Here is a 19748-nt window from a genome sequence, read left to right as displayed (position 1 = left end):
GCGAAAGGGAGTTAGGTACGGAGCTCCAGTTGGGATTCACAGCCTTGGAGGTAAGCTGATAATAGCGCCCCCAAATCCCTTGACCACAGAAGGAGTTGATGGTGCTTCCTATTGCCTAGTGGTTAGATCACGTGCCTAGCAAATGATACAGCCAAGATCATCCCTCCTCAGCCTGATGTGGGAGCAGGGATTTGACACCCCATCCTCCACCGTGTAAAGGGAGGGTGACATGGGGGTGCCGACACCCCCTTATTTTTTCAGACTTCATGGGTATTAGCTTCAACAGGAGATACTGAAAGATTCTCCCCCCAAGTCTCCCGTTGTCTGGCATTCACGACATTTGCTCAGGGATGTTTTGTTGCTGTCACAAGTGACACAGGGGCCTAATTCATACTTTGAAAAGTGACTTAGCGCTTCAGCCAGAAAACTCTCGTTGCCATGCGACTTAAGTGAGTCACGGGGCTATGAAGTTTGGGGCGAAATTATCCCAGGCTGTTGACCCGAGCAAACGCTCTCTGGAGGGACTAAAGCTGCAGCCAGGCCGTGCTTCCAGAATTGTCCCTGGTGATGGTGAGTCGCCCTTGGAAGGCCGGGGCATAGCCAGTCCCAGACCGGGTGAGCTGGACTTGTGAATAAAAAGCGACACAAATTCAGTGAACTCTATTCGTCCTCCTTCTGCCTTTCGGGCCCACTCCAATGGAGAAAATCTGCCTGTGAGCGGTGCTAGGCGAACTTCCAAGGGCATCGAACTCGTACTGACTGGGAAGCGATTAGGCTGGGCAGAGCCTCGCGCTGCGGTTCCATCCCAGCCTGCAGAGCTAAGGCCGAACATTCAGTCTCCGAAGCGAACGTGACACTTTGCTGCCCCGGAGCGGATCTCTCCCTTCAGTAACCACAGAAACGATTCTCCCTCGTCGTCCTTTTAGCCTCAGAAAAGGGGAGGAGACGTGAGTGTGTCCGAGTGTCTCTGTGTCTGAGTGACTGTGTTTGATTTGTTTGTGTGTCTCCGCTGTGTGTTACTGTGTGTGCGGTTCGTGTGTGTGTGTGTCCTGTCCCAGCTGCGGACAATCACTCCTGTTCTGTAACAGGCACAGGGGCGCACCTGGACTCAAGTCCCCGTCTGCTGTCCTAAATAGACCAGCCGCTCTTGCTTCCTAAGCGCTCTGATAACTGACTGTGGCCTGTTTGCGTGTTTCCTTCCGTCACCCTCCGCCCCCCGGGCTCTGGCACAGAGCCGAGGGGCAGAAGGAACCGCTGCCACCTCTCTGCGTGACTTGCTGCAGAGCGCAGGCCACGGGGGACCTTCTCTCCCGGGCCGGGTGGCTCCGAGGAAGCTGGACCCGGGTCTCTGTGGGGGAAGGGGAGCGCAGGAGCCACGTTGGAAGGAGTCCAATGAATCCCGGTTTACATCAGTGAAAGTGCCCGATCAGCAAGCCAAGCCGGGCCGGGGGAACAGGGCTCCCGCCTCAACGGGACTGGCTGAGGCAGCCGGCGATGTCTGCCGCGCAGGCCCAGGGGAACACCGTGATGCAAACGGGAGGAGAGGGGGCGTTTCTAGGCAACGAAAGGGTTAAAATCTCCCCGCGGGTTTGTATTTCATCCACCGAAGTTTGTTCTCGGTTCTGTGCGCAGCGCCCGGTTGTTTGTGTCTCTGCTGCCCCCGCGTGGCGGCCGCGGGTTCTGCAGCCTGGGTTTTTGCAGGCGCATCACTAGGTTTCGTGTCGCTGTGTGTCTCGCACAGTAATAGCGGGCGGTGTCCTCGGGCTTCAGGCCGGTCATTGGCAGGTGCAGCAGGTTGTTGGGGTTGTCCCTGGAGATGGTGAATCGGCCCCCAAGTGCATCAGAGTAGAACGTGCTGCTCCCACTGCCGGTGCTGATAGCAGCCACCCACTCCAGGACCTTCCCGGGAGCCTGCCGGAGCCAGTCCATCCCGGAGCTGCTGAAGGTGAAGCCGGAGGCTTTGCAGGAGAGGCGCAGAGAGTCTCCGGGCTTCTTCACATCCCCTCCGGACTCCACCAGCTGCACCTGGCACCGGGCACCTGGGAATAAAGGGATGTTAGAAGAACCGGCATAAAACCAGCGAGAATTGTCTGGGCTCTGCCACTTGATCGGGGAACTAAATACCTTCCAGAGCTGCTAGAATGAAAACAGCTGCGACCCAAAGTCTCATTGTCTCTGCTGCTGGCGGGGAAAGTTCTCCGGGGACTGGCTGCTCCCTGCTCTGAGCCAAGGGGCTGCGGATTGTCCCTGCGGGTGCAGGCTGGGCAGAGAGAGGCACAGATTTAAACAGGAACCTCTCTCCCCTATTTGCATGGCCCGCTGCTTATAACGGACCCAGGCTCCTTCCCTTAACTCTGATTCGCTGGCTCGGGGCTCAGGGCGGAGTCAGACTCTGCCCCGCTGTGTCTGTGCAGCTCCCAGCTCCAGGGAGGTGGGTTAAAGGGGAGAAGCAGCTGCCGGGTTCGAGCCCGGTTCCCCGGTATTGAATTTAGGGCCCGATTGTCACGTAGTTATCCCGTTACGTGGAGGTGTCCGAGGTCCTGTCCATGCGGACAGCGGGTCAGGAGGTCGGTGCCTGGAAGGGGCGGGGTCACAGGGTTGCACGGGGCTGGGTCACTCACTGGAAGGCTACAAGTAAGGGGCTGGGGAGCGCGGTGAGTCCGGCAGCCTCTCCCCGGGCGGGGAATGAGGATTTGGAATCAGTCCGGGGGGTGACCCAGGCTCACACAAACCGAAGGCGAAGGAGACAAAGGATTCGTCACCGGAGCGGGGATTTGTGCAAAGGGGGCTCGGGGCGGGAGACTGGGGGCCGGCTCCCCCTGGCTGGGTCTGTGCAGCCGAGAGGCCGCCCCGTGTGACCGGCAGAGCGAGCCAGGCTGGATTTGCCCCAGTCACAGCAGCGAACAGCGGGAGGGAGGGAAGTTGGGAGGCTGGAAAGTTCTGGGCTGTAGCCGAAGGAGGCCTGGGTTTATGGCAGGTCGGGAGCGGGGCTGGGACACACAGCGGCGTGGGGGGAGCTTTGGGCGGGGGTGTTAAACCTCGTCCCGCAGGGCTCGCACCAGGGACAGCGCTCAGGGATTCAGGAGGCGAATTAACGACCAACTCTGCCCCTAGAGCCACAGTCCGAATGACCAGGGACATAGAGAGACCCGGATAAATATTTATATTTATATCGAATATATTATAACTTATATCGCCCAGGCCCAGATTAAGAAAGGTGCTTCCGTGGCTGTCCTGGGCGGGCGGGGGAGGGGGGGTGAGAAGAGACATTACCCGGCCACTACAAGTGCAGATCTTTTTGCAGGCGGCCCTTATCCTGGGGCCCTGGGCTGCAGCCACTAACCCCTAGAGCGCGTGACAGGGCTGGAGCCGCATCCCCGAGCGCCAAGCTAGCGGGGTCCCCTCTCTGCCCTCACCTGCAGGCTCCGCCCTCAAAGCGCCCATTGGCTGGGACTCATGGAGCTCTCGCGTGAATCACCTGGCTCCCCAGCTCCCTATCCCAGCCCTGAGCCCCCTCCCGCACTGCCCCGTTTGGAGCTGGAACTCGGCATGTCCGGTGAATTCCCCGGACAATAATATCTATTGTTATGATCAGTTTCCATGGTTACTAGGCTTGGGAGGGGCGAGTAGGTCCTAGCGTCTCAGGCCTCCACTCTCAGACCCAGGTCCGAGCACCGTGCAACCCTGTGAGCCGCTCCCTCCCCAAGCACTGACTGTGACGTAGTGGGGCGTACCTTGCTGGTTGCTATGCTGGGCAGTGGGTTCTGAGTGACCTCCACTGGCTGCCGTCTGCAGCACGGCCCAGCAGGGCAGGGTATGAGTCATTATGCAAGGGGGCTTCGAAACTCTTCAGACAGGTGGAACAATGGGAAGAAGGGGAGTGGAGCCCTGGCTGGGGGCAGGGCTGGAGGTGAGGGGGTTAGTTTCTGTCTGGGAGCATGGAGGAGACAGCCTAGGGAAAGGGAATGGAGTTTAGGGGCCCAGTCTCCCCCATCTCAAGGGGGGGCTGAGGCATCCTAGGCCTGCCCTGGAACCAGATTACATCTGTGCTGTGCTGTATCCTGGAGAAACAATAAACACCCTTTATTCTACTGGCTGGTGGAGTCTATCCATGCCATTACGGGGGGTGCAGGAGACAGGAAAACCCTGACGACATGCCATCACACATGGGGAGCAGGGAGGTTGCACTGCCGTGGTCCCCATTTACCAAAAAAAAGGGACACCCAGGTGCTAAGATCCTTTAGTCTGGCCTGCAGCCCCACAGGACTCATGCCTGCCCTCCTGGATATGGAGCTGACTGATCTGTGATGTCAAACAGGGCTGGCCTTACCATCAGTGGAACTGAGATGGCAGTCTCAGGTGCCAGACTGGGTGGGCCACTAGGACCCAGTGTATAGAAAATTGTGTCTGCTGCTGGTATTCTCTCTGCTCTAGATGCATAGAGATGGTGGAGTGCTGTGCTGGAGGAAGGAGGGAACAAAGAACAGGAAAAAGGCAGTATTGAGACCTTACAAAGTTTTGGCCAAAGCGACGGAGCATGGGGGCGTCATTTGAGCTCCCTGCTTCACATGCCAAAATGTTGTGGGTCGGCCCTGACACCCAACCACCAGGTTGGGGCTCAGGAGACGTCCATGCGGTTCCTGGTTTTGTCCCTGACCTGCCGGGTGACAGCAGCCAGGTCCCTTCTGCTCCCTGAACTTCATTTTCCCAATCTGTGACCTCTCTTTAGATGGAGCATCCACATCTGATGAGAAGCAGGGACTGCCAGGAACAGACACGTTTCCGGTGTTTGTCCATGAACACACGGGTAAAGTAAATACACCTTGTAGCTTCCTGTCTCTTGTAACTTGATGGAGCCCAGAGGTGGGCAAATACTGGCCCGGGGGCCGGATTCCGATAGTCAGAGTTAGCTCCTGATCGGACCCCACATGCCGTATTTACCTGCGCCTCCACAGGTACGGGGATCACAGCTCCTGTTGGCTATGTGGAGAGTTAGGAGCCTGGGTCCCCTCGCGGGGTTTTTGAACGGCGGTAGCTGCGGTTTGTGTCACTGTGCACCGAGCACAGTAATACGTGGCAGTGTCATCGGCTCGCAGGCTGCCCAGCTGCAGCCAGGTCGTACTTATGGAGTTCTCCCTGGTGATGGTGAATCGCCCCTGGAAATTTTGGGCATAGCCTGTTTCACTATCTCTGGGATCAATGTATCCTATCCACTCCAGGCCTTTCCCGGGAGCCTGCCGGACCCAGCTAAGGTAATTGCTGGTAAATGTGTAGCCGGAGGTTTTACATGTCAGCTTCACGGACTCTCCAGGCTTTTTGATTTCTACCCCAGACTGAGTCAGCTGGATCTGGGAGCTGGCACCTGTCAATAAAAAAAAATACCGTTAATTCCATTCTATTCCTCCTCTTCCCAGCCTTATCCAAGTACCCTTCCCTGCCTTATCACAGGGTCTGATCTGCCTTTTAATAATAAAGAATTTGTCCATGGCATATTCCTGTTCAGAAGAAGTACAGTTATCCTTCTTGCAGAGGGGAAACTGAGGTATAACTGGGCTGGAGGTTTTTCAGAGCTGCGTACGGCATTCCTACTACAGAGTAATGAAAATTGGGCATCAGAATACCCTATTTGGGTTTAAAATTCCAGCGTGTGCGATTTCCTCAGAGCTGCGATTTAGAATCCCGAGTTCCTGATCCACCTCCTACGTCTTCATCTTCAAACCATCTTTGCTCCCCCAGCCCAGCTGTGCCCGGCAGACACCGGCGTCCATCCCCTTACCTGAGACAGCCGCCAGAAGGAAACAGAACCCCAGAGCGATCATTGCCATTCTCCTCTCCCACCTTGTGTGCTGCAAAGCAGGAAACCAGCCGCCTGTTGGCGAGCCCCCCTGGCTGTTCTTTATCAGGCACATTTCCCCCCACATTTGCATGTGGGCGTGGCTACATGGTATGACAAAACCTCGGCTTTGCCCGCCTTTACTCATGAATGGCCTCCGAATCTGGAGGGACGCAGCCACGGAGGCGGCAAGAGCAGGTCTATGGAATTTGGGCCCCGATCTAGGACAAAACGAAAGCTACTGTGATGTCGGCGGGCCGTCCGTGTGAGTAAAGGACAATTGGTGAATGTCAAGGTGCCCAGTGTCGGGCTATGACAATGTGACAGCAAATGGGTGTCAAACTGACATAACACAGAATCCAGGGATGTGTGAACACGAGCGCGCTCCTGTGGGGAAATCTCCCTGGGAGCGGTGATCTTCCAAGGGGCTCTGGGCACCGAACTCGTGCTGATTGGGAAGGGATTAGGCTGGGGATAGCCTCGCGCTGAAGATCCAGCCCAGCCTGCAGAGCTGAAGCCAATAATTCCTGGTGCTTATTCTTCTATTCGGTTTCTGAAGCGAACGTGACACTTTGCTGCCTCCGTGCGGATCTGTCCCTTCAGTAACCACAGAAACGATCCCCCCTCTTTGTCCTTTTAGCTTCGTGTCGCTTGGTCACTTGTGTCCGCAGGGGCTGGAGAAGGGAGAGGGGGGCTGTTACACTCTTGCCCTTCACAGTGTCCTGTGACAGAGGGTGACACAGGCTGACTGGGTGCTGGGTGATGATGCTTCGTTGTGTTTGTTTGGAGCTCGCTGGCTGGTCACCCCATGTGCTGAGCAAAGCTCCGAAGCAATGAAGGTAACTTCATAGAAGGTGCTCAGGGAGGCGCCTCCCTCTGGCAGTGACTCCTAGGCGGGTGGTGCAGGGGGTCTCAGAGTACCGCTGCCTGCAGGCTCTGCCCCTGAAGCTAGTTCCCAGCCAATGAGAGTGCGGAGTTGGTGCTGGGAGGGGGCAGCCCGCAGAGACATCCCACCCCCAGATGCCGCAGGGACGGTGCTGGCTGCTTCCATGTGTGGAGGGTGCTGTCAGCAGGAGCGGCTGGGGGGCCCTAGGCCCTTTAAAATTGTCAAGGCCCTTGGGCAAATTGCCCCGTCCCCCCGCCCCATAGGCAGGCCGGTCTGAAGATCATGCAGGGGCACATGGAGCCCTCCTAAAGATAAGGGCAGGGTGGAGGGTCGGCTGATAGATTGGGACGATTCCAGGAAACCAAGGTAAAGGTTGAATCCGCATCAACTTTTTACCGCCTGCCGCTGCCTCAGATGTGTAGCAACACTGCCCCCTAGTGCCTCCGCGCGAAGCCTGATCCACACCGGCGCCATTCCAGCTGGGAATGGGCGATTCTATGTTTGGCTCAGCTGTTGGGATCTGCTCAAGAGTTGGAGACCGAGAATATGCAAATATGCAAATTAACTGTTACCGGTCTGCTAAAAGTTTGTGAATGGGTTTGCGGTCCCTGGTATTAAAAAGTTTGCTCTAGTCTTACCTGCAACCCCGCACGGTCACGTCCGCATTGCTGGATATGGAGCATACTAATCTGCGAGGACAAAGAACCAGGCTGGGACTCAAGAGACGTGAATGCGGTTCCTTGCTTTGCTCCTGGGTGCTGGGGGACTGCGGGCAAGTCCCTTCTGCTTCCTGTACCTCAGTTTCCCCCTCTGTGAAACGGGGCATAATAGCACTGACCGCTCCTTAGAAAGAGCTTCCGAGACTGATGAGAAACAGGTACGAGGGCTTCTGGGAACAGACATGTACGTGGAGTTTGTCAATGGATACCCGGGCGAGATAAATATCCCACGTGCAGTCACTTGTGACTGGCTGTAAACCAGCGATGGACAAATACTGGCCCACAGGCCGAATTCCATCTGCCAGGGGTAGCCCCTGGCGGGCCCCCGCATCACCTTATTTAACTGCGACTCCCCAGGTACGGGGGATCACACCTCCTGTTCGCTGTGCGGAGTGCTGGGGGCTAGTAGGAGGGCTACAAAAGGCAGCAAACTGGGTAGTAGGGCTGTCTGGTGCAGCTTCTAGTTTTAGCAAATGCGGAGGAGGGGTCCCACCTGTGAAAGGGAGTTAAGTATCTAACTGCATTTGGGATTCACAGCCCTGTCCTAAAGGTAGGTGCTTCAGATGATACTTAATAACGCTCCCAAGCCCCTTGTGCCAGGGAAGGAGTCGGTGGGGTTTCCTATAGTGGTTAGAGCACTTACCTAGGAAATGAAACAGCCAGGATCATCCCTCCTGAGCCTGATGTGGGAGCAGGAATTTGAGACTCCACTGTCAAAGGGAGGTTGACATGGGCTACAGGCACCCCTCTTCTCTTTCAGTCCAGTATTTTTTTATTCACTGAGGAACACCTTCAAGCAGAGATATTGAAAACCCCTCCTTCAAATCTCCTATCGTATATCACTCAGGGCATTCGCTCCGGGCTGTTTTGCTGATGACACAGATGACTGTCACAGAAGCCTGTTCTGAAAACTGATTTAACGCTGCAGCCAGAAATAACTAAACAACTGACCGTGACGGGCCTATGAAATTTGGGACAAATGACCCCGGCTTGTTGATCTGGGCAAATGCTCGCCGGAGGGACTAAAGGCTCCAGGGTTGGCAGGACACCTGGGTTCTCTCACTGGGGTTTTTGAAGGGCTGTTGTTTTGGTTTGTGTCACCGTGTGCCGAGCGCAGTAATACGTGGCGGTGTCATCGGCTCGCAGGCTGCCCAGCTGCAGCCAGGCCGTGGTTATGGAGTTGGCCCTGGTCATGGTGACTCGCCCCTGGAAGGCCGGGGAGTAGCTAGTGCCACCATTACCGGGATAGATGTATCCCAGCCACTCCAGGCTTTCCCCGGGAGCCTGCCGGACCCAGCTAATGTAATAGTCGGTAAAGCTGTAGCCGCAGGTTTTACATGAGACCTTCACGGACTCTCCGGGCTTCTTGATTTCTGCCCCAGACTGGATCAGCTGGATTTGGGAGCTGGCCCCTGTAGAAAAACAATACAAATACCGGTAATTCCATTCTATTCCTCCTCTTCCCGGCCTTATTCAAGCCCTTGTCTTGCCTCCTAAAGGCAGTCTCTGATCTGCCTTTTAATAAGAGAGAATTTGTCTCCGTCATATTCCTGTGCAGCAGGGAAGGACAATTATCCCCATTTGGCAAAGTGGAAACTGAGGCACAATCTGCTCTGGAGGCTTTTCAATGCTGTGTACGGGATTCTTAATACGGAGTAATGAAACCTGGGCATCAAACCCCACCATCTGGCTTTAAAACTCCATCCCATGCGATCTGCTCAGAGCTGGGATTTTGATTCCAGAGTTCCTGATCCACCTCCTACATCTTCATCTTCAAACCATCTTTGCTCTCTCGGCCCAGCTGTGCCCAGCAGACACCTGCATCCATCCCCTTACCTGAGACAGCCGCCAGAAGGAAACAGAACCCCAGACCGATCATTGTCATTCTCCTCCACCACCTTGTGTGCTACAAAGCAGGAAACCCGCCGCCTGTTGGCGAGGCGCCCTGGCTGTTCTTTATCAGGCACTTTCCCTACTTAATTTGCATATGAGCGTGGCTACATCGGGTGACGAAAGCGCGGCTTTGCCCGGAAGTGCAAATAAACGGCCTCAGAATCTGGAGGGACACAGCCACGGAGGAGGCCAGAGCAGAGCTATGGAATCTGGGCCCCGATCTAGGACAACATGGAAGCTACTGTGACCTCAGCGAGGCGTCCGTGGGAGCTAAGGGACAATTGGTGAAGCTGAATGTTACGGTGCCCTGTGGCGGGTTGTCACAATGTCACACCCAGTGGATGTGAAACTGACACAACACAGAGTCCAGTAATGTGTATACACGGGCACTCTCCAGTGGGGAAATCTACCTGTGAGCGGTGATCTTAGATCTTCCAAGGGGCGCTGGGCACCGAACTCGTGCTGAATGGGAAGGGATTAGGCTGCGTAGAGCCTCGCGCTCAAGATCCAGCCCAGCCTGCAGAGCTGAAGCCAATAATTCCTGGTGATTATTCCCCGATTCAGTCTCTGGGCAGAAACGTTTCCGAAGCGACCGTGACACTTTGCTGCCCCCGTGCGGATCTGTCCCTTCAGTAACCACAGAAACGATCCCCCCTCTTCATCCTTTTAGCTTCGTGTCACTTGGTCACTTGTGTCCCTGCAGGGCCTGGAGAAGGGGGAGGGGGTTTAATTTGCAGGCTACTTCAGTTTATCGCTGTATCCAAGGCCACTCACTAACCCGCTCAATGTCTGTCTAGCTTCATAGTCTCTCTTCCAAGTGCCTCTCCCCCTCCCCACCCTACCCCGTTCTCTGGCAGCTCGCTGCTGCGGGGAGGGTGGGTGGGAAGTCACCAAGAGCGGTTCCGAGGAACATTCAGTGCGCATGTCTGACCCCGACAGAGGGGGAGACTAGCTGGTTGTGACGTGGGACCTGGACCTGGGCTGTAGGAATCCAGGGAACAATTCACTGAGTGTCTGGCAATGTGTGTGCGCGCCCTGTGACGTGATAGACACACAAATCAATGTCACCGCTGACTGAGCGTGTCCGCTTGTCTGTTACTTGGGCAGGCTCCGAATTTCAGAGCCAGGGAAGTGAGTTGGATCCCAAATGGAGCCTCCAGCTGCTGTAGTTGAAGGGGGAGGAGGGAAAATCTCACTCTTCATCGCGAGGAGGTGCCCGCCTTTCTCTGCTTTGCTCTCAGGGGTTTCCTGTAACTGTGAGTCTCTGGCACAGTAATAGCGGGCGGTGTCCTCGGGCTCCAGGCCGGTCATTTGCAGGTGCAGCAGGTTGTTGGGATTGTCCGTGGAGACGGTGAAGTGCTCTTTGGCCGACTCTATAAAGAACATTTTCTCCGAATCACACTGCAGCGAGTTCCCGGGAACCTGGCGCATCCAGCGCTGCTGGAGGTGAGCCCAGAGGCTTTGCAGGGTCTCAGGGACTCTCCGGGATTCTAGACTCCACCCCAGACGCCACCAGCTCCACCTCGCACCGGGCACCTACGAACACAAAACACCCCAAACACTTACTGAGCGCAAACACTTCGGAGCTGGCGGCGAGCGAGGGAAGGAATCTTCCTGCGCAGAACATGGCGAGGGCCGAAGGGCGAAGGGCAACAGACCCAGCAGGGGCTGCGGGGCGAGGGCCGTTTGGGAAGTGTCTCTCGGCGCCTGGGCTTTGAACAGGTAGCGTCCGCCCGGAATGTGCCTAGCTCGTTCGCGGTGTAGAAAGGGCCCCTGGGCTGGGGGCTGGGGGCTGGATCACACCCACAATTATTGCCCTGCACGGGGGGTTGTTTCTGTTGCGCCTTGTCAAGCCGAAGATTGAATCAGACCCCTTGTCAGGAACCGGACGGAGGGTGCACGCGCTGCCCGGCTCCTCAGCCTGGACGGTTCTGCAGGGAGCGGGGTGGAAAAGGTGTAACGTGCACTGGGGAGTCAGTGGGCCAGCCAGGCTGAGAGTCTCAGACCGGTACCGTTCTCTGGCCTCTGCCATGCAGCAGCTCAGACCGGGCCCTTCATTCTCTGACCCTACGAGAGTGTCCTAAGGGGGTTAGGAACAGACATTTCATTTCTTTCTGCTTTCCTGCAATTTGGACACCTAACTCTCGGGTTATGTACCAGCCCGGGGCCTTTACGTATCGGGGCCCATTTACTGTAACTACTGAGGCTGATAAAGAAGCAGGTTTGTGCTTAGTGGGATTTTCAGGAACGCTGGCACACCCAGCCTGCACTGAGATCTATGGGATTTAGGCACCCAAGTGATTCTGGAAGCTTCACCAAGGAGCTTGCGAACAGGTGATTGCGAACAGGGAGTTTTGAGAGGGAGTTCTCCAGGTGAAGGAGAAGCAGATACAGGACTCTTGAGGGAAGTGTGTTTTGTCATTGGGGCTTTCTTAGTGTGTGCAGAGCTTGTGTTTGTTTGGTATGTGAGGGTGTTGGTTTTCCCCCCCCCCTTTGAGTGAGGCTTTAGAGGGGGAGTTCTCCAGATAGAGAAGTAGATACAGGAGTCTTGAGGGAAGTGGGTGTTGTGCTTCGGGCTGCTTGCTGTACGCTGAGCTTGTGTTTGTGAGTGAGGGTTGGTGTGTGTTCTTTTTTGTTTTTTGTTTGTTTGTTTTATTTATTTATTTTCCCCTGTGTTTGAGAGTGAGGCTTTTTTTTCCCCTTCCCAACCCTCCCCTTGATAGAGTTTGTGCTGTGATTGGTAGGGGCTGTGATTGGCAGGTGGAAACTGTTGGCTTCTAATTAAAGTTTGAATTCTAGAAGCCTCTGCTGATTGGCTGAGCCTTGGTAGGGGGAGGGGCTGTATAAGGCAGTGGGCAAGGGACCAAGGAGCTTGCGCTGTGATTGGTAGGGGCTGTGATTGGCAGGTGGCAACTGTTGGCTTCTAATTAAAGTTTGAATTCTAGAAGGCTCTGCTGATTGGCTGAGCCTTGGTAGGGGGAGGGGCTTTATAAGGCAGTGGGCAAGCGACCAAGGAGCTTGGGAACAGGGAGTTTTGAGAGGGAGTTCTCCAGATGAAGGAGAAGCAGATACAGGAGTCTTGAGGGAAGTGGGTGCTGTGCTTTGGGCTGCTTGCTGTATACTGAGCTTGTGTTTGTGAGTGAGGGTTGGTGTGTGTTCTTTTTTGTTTTTTGTTTGTTTGTTTGTTTGTTTATTTTATTTATTTATTTTCCCCTGTGTTTGAGAGTGAGGCTTTTTTTTCCCCCTTCCCAACCCTCCCCTTGATAGAGTTTGTGCTGTGATTGGTAGGGGCTGTGATTGGCAGGTGGAAACTGTTGGCTTCTAATTAAAGTTTGAATTCTAGAAGCCTCTGCTGATTGGCTGAGCCTTGGTAGGGGGAGGGGCTTTATAAGGCAGTGCGCAAGCGACCAGGTGATTGCTAACAGGGAGTTTTGAGAGGGAGTTCTGAAGGGGAGAGGGAAGGGCGGGAGGTTCTCTTGTCTTTCTTTTTAAATCCCTTTTCCAGGACAGCAGCGATGGTTGATGATGGGTCTGCTGCTGTTGTTACCTGCACGGCGTGTGCCATGTTTGTCTTCCTCCTGGAAGAAAGAACGGATTTCATCTGCACGAAGTGCAAGCTGGTCGAGATTTTGGAAGAAAAAATTAGAGGACTGGAGGCCCAAGTGTCGACCTTACGCTTGATCAGAGAGGATGAAGACTTCCTCGATAGAAGGCAGCAATTGATCCTTCAAGCACGGCAGGCAGAGGAGCCAGTGAGGGCAGTACGTGACCAAGAAGAGAACTGGCAGCATGTAACTTCTAGAAGGGGAAAAAGGCCAGCACGGGATTCCCCCGATGCTATAGAGGTAAGCAATCGCTTTCAAGCTCTCTCCACAGGCTCTGCAGTGCTGAAAGCTCTGGAAGGGACCTCACAAGGTAGAAACCAGAAGGGGGCACCATCTACTGAAAGGCATGGGATGCGTAGTCCTAGGGATGGGGGTTCGACGGCCACCACCCCCAAAAGGAAACGACGGGTGGTGGTGGTCGGGGACTCCCTCCTAAGAGGGACTGAGCCATCCCTCTGCCGTCCGGACCTGGAATCTCGAAAGCATTGGAATGGGTTACCTAGGGAAATAGTGGAGTCTCCATCCCTAGAGGTATTTAAGTCTCGGCTTGACAAAGCCCTGGCCGTGTTGATTTAGATGGGATTGGTCCTGCCTAGAGCGGGGGGCTGGACTTGACGACCTTCTGGGGTCTCTTCCAGTTCTATGATTCTATAAGGGGATGGTTGGATGAAATAACATGATCTTGGTAACTAATTGACCATTCATTATCAGTTGGAAATAGGTCAATGGAGGGATGATAGGAGTTGCTATAGGGAACTTTCTGGGTGTCTGGCTGGTGAGTCTTGCCCACATGCTCAGGGTTTATCTGATCGCCATATTTGGGGTCGGGAAGGAATTTTCCTCCAGGGTAGATTGGCAGAGGCCCTGGAGGTTTTTCGCCCTACTCTGTAGCATTGGGCACAGATTACAGCTGAAGGACTCTCTGCATGTTGGGTCCTTCAAAGTATTTGAATGCTTCAATATCTTTGATATAGGTGAGAGGATTATTCTAAGAGGGGTGGTTGAGATTCTGTGGCCTGCACTGTGCAGGGTGCAGACTAGATGATCATAATGGTCCCTTCTGACCTTAAAGTCTATGAGTCTATGAGAAATCCCACCCGGTGCCTGTTTGATTCCCCAGTCAGCTACGGACAAGAGTTTCAAGTATTTGGACAAAGAGTTCCCAGGTGACCTGGCATCGCTGCATTCGGCGGTGCGAGGCCCGATCGATGGAGAAGTCTGAATCTCCTGCTCTAATCCCGCGAGACCTGGTGCCATCCGCCCTGGCGAGAGAGCTGCAGTTTGCCTCCTACGGAAAGGAGCGATCCCGGCCCCGGGGCCTCAGGGACAGGAAGACCAATCGGTGCTTGAGGGGCTGCGATTTGGAGTCCATGGATCCGGGCAATTATCCAGGCTGAGCTCCGACTGGGCGAGTCCCAACTTCTGTGTCACTGACAGAAAAGGCCTCAGGCCAATGGGGTAGATAAAGAAGCAGGTTTGTGCAGGCAGAGTCCCTGCCACGATCTGTGCCTCTGTCCCCCCCCCCCCCGCCCCTTTCCTTACATAGGGGAGGGGAGTTGCTGGGGAGGAAAGATGGCTCCGAAAGGGCCCAGCTGGGTTCAAAGCGAGACCCTCATGTGAACAAAGACTGGGATGTTTCAAAGGCTGCTAAGGCTTTTGTTCAGCTTTGCAACTCCCCTCCCCTGCATAAGGAAAGGGGGAAATAGAGGCACAGACCGTGGCAGGGGCTCTGTCAGCAACCAGTGAGTGACAGAGCCAGGGACCAAATCCCTGCGTCTGACTCCCAGCCAGCAGCCTCACTCCCCGTGCGCATCGTGGGATCCCAAGCAGCCCCGCCCCGCCCCGCCCCGGTACAAAGCAGAGCGAGTTAGTTCTATTGGCATCGTCTGGATTTTCATGTGTAGCGGGGACCGGGCGGTTTCCCAGACCCCTTATATCCCGCGGGAAGAAAGACCCGGGACTCAGACTATCCCTGCGCTCTGTGTTCTCCTCTGACAGACAATCGCCCCGCTCCGGTCACTGCCCGACAGGAGCGTGTGGGCTGTTCGCATCCATCCCCGAGTGTGTCCTGATCTCTGAGGGGCCCCGCTCGCCCTGCTCGTCTGGCCACGGCATGCGGCTTGGAAACCGCTTCTCCTTTTTGTGCTGGGCCTTGCGTTGCGCTGTGTCACTGTGTCTCTGGCGCAGTAATAGGTGCCGCTGTCTGCAGCTGTCAGCGAGCGGAGTTGCAGCGAGACCTGGTTCTTGGCGGTGTCCCCAGAAATGGTGACTCGGCCTTGGAGAGACGGGGCGTAGCCTGTGCTCCCATCATATGGATACGCGTTCCCCACCCACTCCAGTCCTTTCCTGGGGGGCTGCCGGTTCCAGTGCCAGTAGTAGTACTGATGGAGTAGTAGATGGAGAACCCGGAGACAGCGCAGCTCAGGGTGAGGGTCTCTCCGGGCTTCACCGCCGCCGGGCCGGACTGAACCAGCTGCACCTGAGCGAGGACACCAGGGGAAAGGAAACAAATCCAGGAAGGAATTAGCCGCTGAATGTGTGTGGGACCCTAAACCCCTCCCTGCCCCAGGAACACTCAGAGCGGGGGGCGGCGAGCAGGGCGAGGAAAAGCAGCAGAGGTTCCATTCTCGTTCCCAGGCACTGAGGGAAACTCCCCAGAGAGCAGGGCAGAGCAGGTCTGTGTCTGGACAGAGACTGAGGTTCCGAGACGCAGGGCTCCGTATTTAACCGCTCAGGAATTTACATGCGGGTTCCTCAGGCGGGTATAAAGTGCTATGGGGGTGAGAGCTCGGCACGTGGCGATGTCCCCGCGGGGACAGGTCTCTCCTTTACACTAGAGAGACGCTCCGCTCAGCTCAGCGCACGCCGCACTGCAGGCGAGGCTGGGGCAGGGCGGGTGTGAGTGCAGAGGGCCGGGCACTGGACTGGGGCGCAGCAGAGCCCGCTGCGTCAGGGATTTGCAGGCGGGTGTGAGCAAACGGAGATAAACCACCGAGGAAGGACCGACGTCCGGTGGATTGGTGCTCAGGGACGCCTAGAGTCATCCTTCGGCTTTTCGCCGTGCTAGCTTTGCGAGGATAAATGTCCCTGGCTGGCACCTCTGGGGATGTGGGCCTAGAAGTTGGGGTCTATTGACACCAACTGGGGAACTCGCTCATTCACACCCCCTGCTCCTGCTGTGGCCAGGGTGGGATCACTGCTCACTGACCGCCACCATGTCCCACGGCAGGAGTTATATGGAGTTTGATCCAAAATTACCTCCCGCTTGGTCTCTCGGGTGCCTTGAAATGCTCGTCTGCAGCAGCTCCCCGTCCGGTCACTCCCAGCGAGCAGACAAGTAGGAACTGAGCATGTGTGATTGACAGCCCTGGTTTAGCAACCCCCCCTGCAGCAGCCTGCTTGGTACCTCCCACCGTGCTCTTGTCTCCACCAGCCTTGGTTATCACTAGCCAAGGGTTCTCTATGCCCTTCCAGCCTGAATTCCCCCAACCGGCCTGCCATGAACCGTTCAGCTTCCTCCACAGCCCCAGGTTGGTTGGTTTAGGTTGAAATAAACCAAGTTTATTAACAGTGGATTGCAGGTTAAATGATGCCAAGTGAAGGGAAACCAGGCCAGGTATGGTAACAGGGAAATCACGGTGAACACCTGCAGCTGAAAGGCTAAAACTCGATGTAGCAAGGCCCAGCTAGCGTTGTAGATGGGTTCGCTCTCCAGCCTGTCCCCCTAGTTCTCGGTCAGAACCTTGAACCCAAGTGTGAGGTGCTGGTTTCCCGTGTCCCTTTGGAGGAAGGAATGGAAGGGTTCACGGCCCCTCCTCGTCCCGCCCAGGGGCACAGGTCTCTCTGTGTGCACTGAGCCTGCATCAAGAAGCAGAAAGGTCTCCTGGGGCTGCCATCCACCCTCCTCCCCACTACCGCTAAGGGAGTCCTCACCGCCTCTCCTTACAGGCTTGATGGTTTTGTTTATTGCCCATCTGCATCCTAATCAAGACCTGGCCCCACCTGGCGGGACTGAGGCGGGACGGATGAGAGTTTTGCGGGGCCCAGGACAGCACAATTTCCCGGGCTCCCCTTTGGAGAAAAAATAGAAAAAAAAAGTGTCAAATGAGCAAATTGAAGCTTTTTTCATATTACATGTGAATTGGGTAAATTTTATAGAAACTTAATTTAGTTGGATAATTTTTATTTTAATTCTATTGTGATTCATTGTTAAACAAACTTCTACATTAATAATTAAACATTTCCATTGGTATTTAAGTCTGTTACAGCTGTCTAGCTCTTTTGGCAGCTGGGTCTCTAACAGCCGGTGGGAAAAGGCTTCTCCCCAGCATCAGCCCCTTCTCCAGACCCAAACACGGAAGCAGCGAGGCGCCCGCGGAGCAGGGAAATCCTGACCCGGTTTAGAAGGGGCTGGCTGCTGTGTCCGAGCCAGCAGACCCTCAGGAGCCTGCAGAGCAGCTGGAGGGAAAGGAGACGGCACCTCAGGCTCCATACAGGGTCAGAGGAGGGGCCATAGAGGCTGCCCCGACTGGCCCCTGCCGAGAAAGGGAGCTTGGACACAGCAAACGAGCCTGCCACTGTTGCCCCCCTCCCCCCCGACAGCTGGCTCCCTTCTGGCGGGGGGCAACCGCCTGGCTCAGTCTCCCTGTGTCCGCACCAAGGCAGCTGTATGGGCCCCCGCTGTCCGGCTGCTGCGGCGCATTGCTCTAGGACTGGGTGCCGGGGGCAGGAAGGGAACAGCCCCCGATGCGCAGACCCCGCCCAGGCACCGACCAGCTAGTGTGGGGCTCACGGGGCTCCCCCACACCGAGACCTCCCCTTCCCATGCTGGGGCAGAGGACTCTGGCTGCAGGATCCGGCGGTAGCTGGGGGGCAGGAGATGTGTGGTGGGGCGGCGTTAGGCACAGCGCCGCGCTGAAGGCTCCTGCGCCTCTCAGGAGAGTCGCCCCCAGGGCCAGGCTGCAGAAACTGCCGCTTTACTCTTTCAAGGAGTTGGCCTGGTGTCTGGGTCTGCGGAGCTGGGGAAAGGCGCCTCACGGTACCCACCCGCCAGCAGAGACCCCCCCTTCCGCCAGCGCCTGCGGGCCGGCCGGGCTGCTCTAGAGACAGAACTGCAAAGGCTTTACCTGTGAGGCGCGGGGCATCGGCGCCCTCTAGTGGCGAAAGCTAGAAAGTGACAGCGCTGGCGCGGGGTCTATTGAAGCGCGGGGCCCGGGGCACCCGCCCCGCTCCTCCTGCCCTATATCCGCCGCAGAGGCTGAGAGAGGCCCGAGAATCCGGTGAGAATCCGCCTCCCCTTTTTGGGTGCCCGCAGCGCTCAGATCTAGTTTTTGGAGGAGCCAAGGGAGACAGTGACCCGGGCTCTGGAAGGAGGAGCTGTTCTCTGTGTGCCCGGTGGAACCGTCCTAATATTCCTCTCCCAGCCCACTGCAGCCCTGTCTCGGGAGCTGCCGCCCCTCAAGGCGGAGGGCTGAGAACGACAGTGAAAGGGATTTGCTGTTCCCAGCCTCTCTCTGAACTCGGTTTCATTTCCATGCACGGAGCTTGGGCGCCCCCAGCGCCAAACGGCTTCGCTGCTCACTGTAAGGGGAGGCTTGTGTCTGGGCTCAGACCGGCTTCTCCTCGCTGTGTCTCTCGCACAGTAATAGCGGGCGGTGTCCTCGGGCTTCAGGCCGGTCATTTGCAGGTGCAGCAGGTTGTTGGAGTTGTTCCTGGAGATGGTGAATCGGCCTTTCACGGAATCCGCCTATGCGTTCCATAAACTGGGGTAGAATGTACCAACATCTTCGAAGAGGAGAGCAGCGACCCAGTCCAGCCCCTTTCCGGGAGCCTGCCGGACCCAGTTCATGGGGTAGCTGCTGAAGGTGAAGCCGGAGGCTTTGCAGGAGAGGCGCAGAGAGTCTCCGGTTTTCTTCAAACAGCTTATCAATACCTCTGTCAAAGGAGCCATATTTCTACTAACTCCGCCAGTTATTCAGAAATAGAAAAAACCTTCCAAAGCCGCTACAGCGACACATAAGAGCAGCAAAAATCCCATTGTCCCTGGCGCTGGCGGGGAAAGTTCTCAGGGGACTGGCTGGTCACTGCCCAGACCCAGGGGGCTGCGGGTGCAGGCTGCGTGGAGGGACTGACAAATTTAAACTGGAAACTGGTTTCCTCGTTTGCATACTTGACTCCCTAAACCCGCCCTGCTCCTGCCAGAGATCTCAGAGGCTCGACCCCGGGCTGCAGTTGCAGGAGTCAGACCAGAGCGGCCTGCGTGTCTGTGCAGCGCCGGACACGGGGCGCTGGGACGCTCCTGACACTTTCGGACCTGGAGGAGGAGCAGCTCCCTGCAGTGACTGTGATTCCTCGCGCAGGGACTAAGGGGCTGGTGACTCAGGTGATGCGGGGAGGGAAGCGATCTCTGGAGCCCCTCCCATGCTCAGGAGGGCCACGCAGCGCCGGTCAAAGCTTCCCATTTACACTGGGGTTGCGGGCGGAGAGAGCTCTCACGGGCTGTGCCGCTACCGGGCCTAGGATAATGGGATCCTAGATTGTGACCAGAGACCCTGGGCGCTGGGACCGCTACCCCCAACTGCTCCGCCCTCGTTGGGCGTCATCTTCCAGCTCATTTACTGAGTTCAGTATTAACCAGCCGCAAAGCGGAGACAGAAGGTTTCCCCGTGTCGGGTTTAAAGCGCTTGTGAGGTAGTAAACCTGCAGCTTTCAGAGCCCAGCCCCGTGGTGCGACATGGCAGGATTCAATCGGTACTAACTATTCATCATCATCATCATTCCATGCCCATTCCCAGGCACTGGAACCAGCCTCG

The 19748-nt window shown here is 56.2% G+C and overlaps 2 pseudogenes and 1 gene segment (V, D, J or C); all 3 read right to left on the bottom strand.

Moving 5' to 3' along the window:
• Window positions 1–1570: 1570 nt before the first annotated feature.
• LOC149521207 (Ig heavy chain V region 3-like) lies at window positions 1571–3681 on the bottom strand. The segment is given in 3 exon segments: window positions 1571–2039; window positions 2125–2260; window positions 3417–3681. Coding segments are annotated over 2 exon segments (489 nt in total).
• A 1283-nt stretch (window positions 3682–4964) lies between these two features.
• LOC149521206 (immunoglobulin heavy variable 1-46 pseudogene) lies at window positions 4965–5825 on the bottom strand (annotated as a pseudogene).
• A 2672-nt stretch (window positions 5826–8497) lies between these two features.
• On the bottom strand, window positions 8498–9317 carry LOC149521205 (immunoglobulin heavy variable 1-3 pseudogene; annotated as a pseudogene).
• Between the last annotated feature and the right edge of the window lie 10431 nt (window positions 9318–19748).

This window comes from Pelodiscus sinensis, chromosome 30 (genome assembly GCF_052426305.1).
Source record: "Pelodiscus sinensis isolate ZL-2025 chromosome 30, ASM5242630v1, whole genome shotgun sequence".
NCBI classification, from domain to species: domain Eukaryota; kingdom Metazoa; phylum Chordata; order Testudines; family Trionychidae; genus Pelodiscus; species Pelodiscus sinensis.
This window is presented reverse-complemented; position numbering and strand designations above follow the sequence as displayed.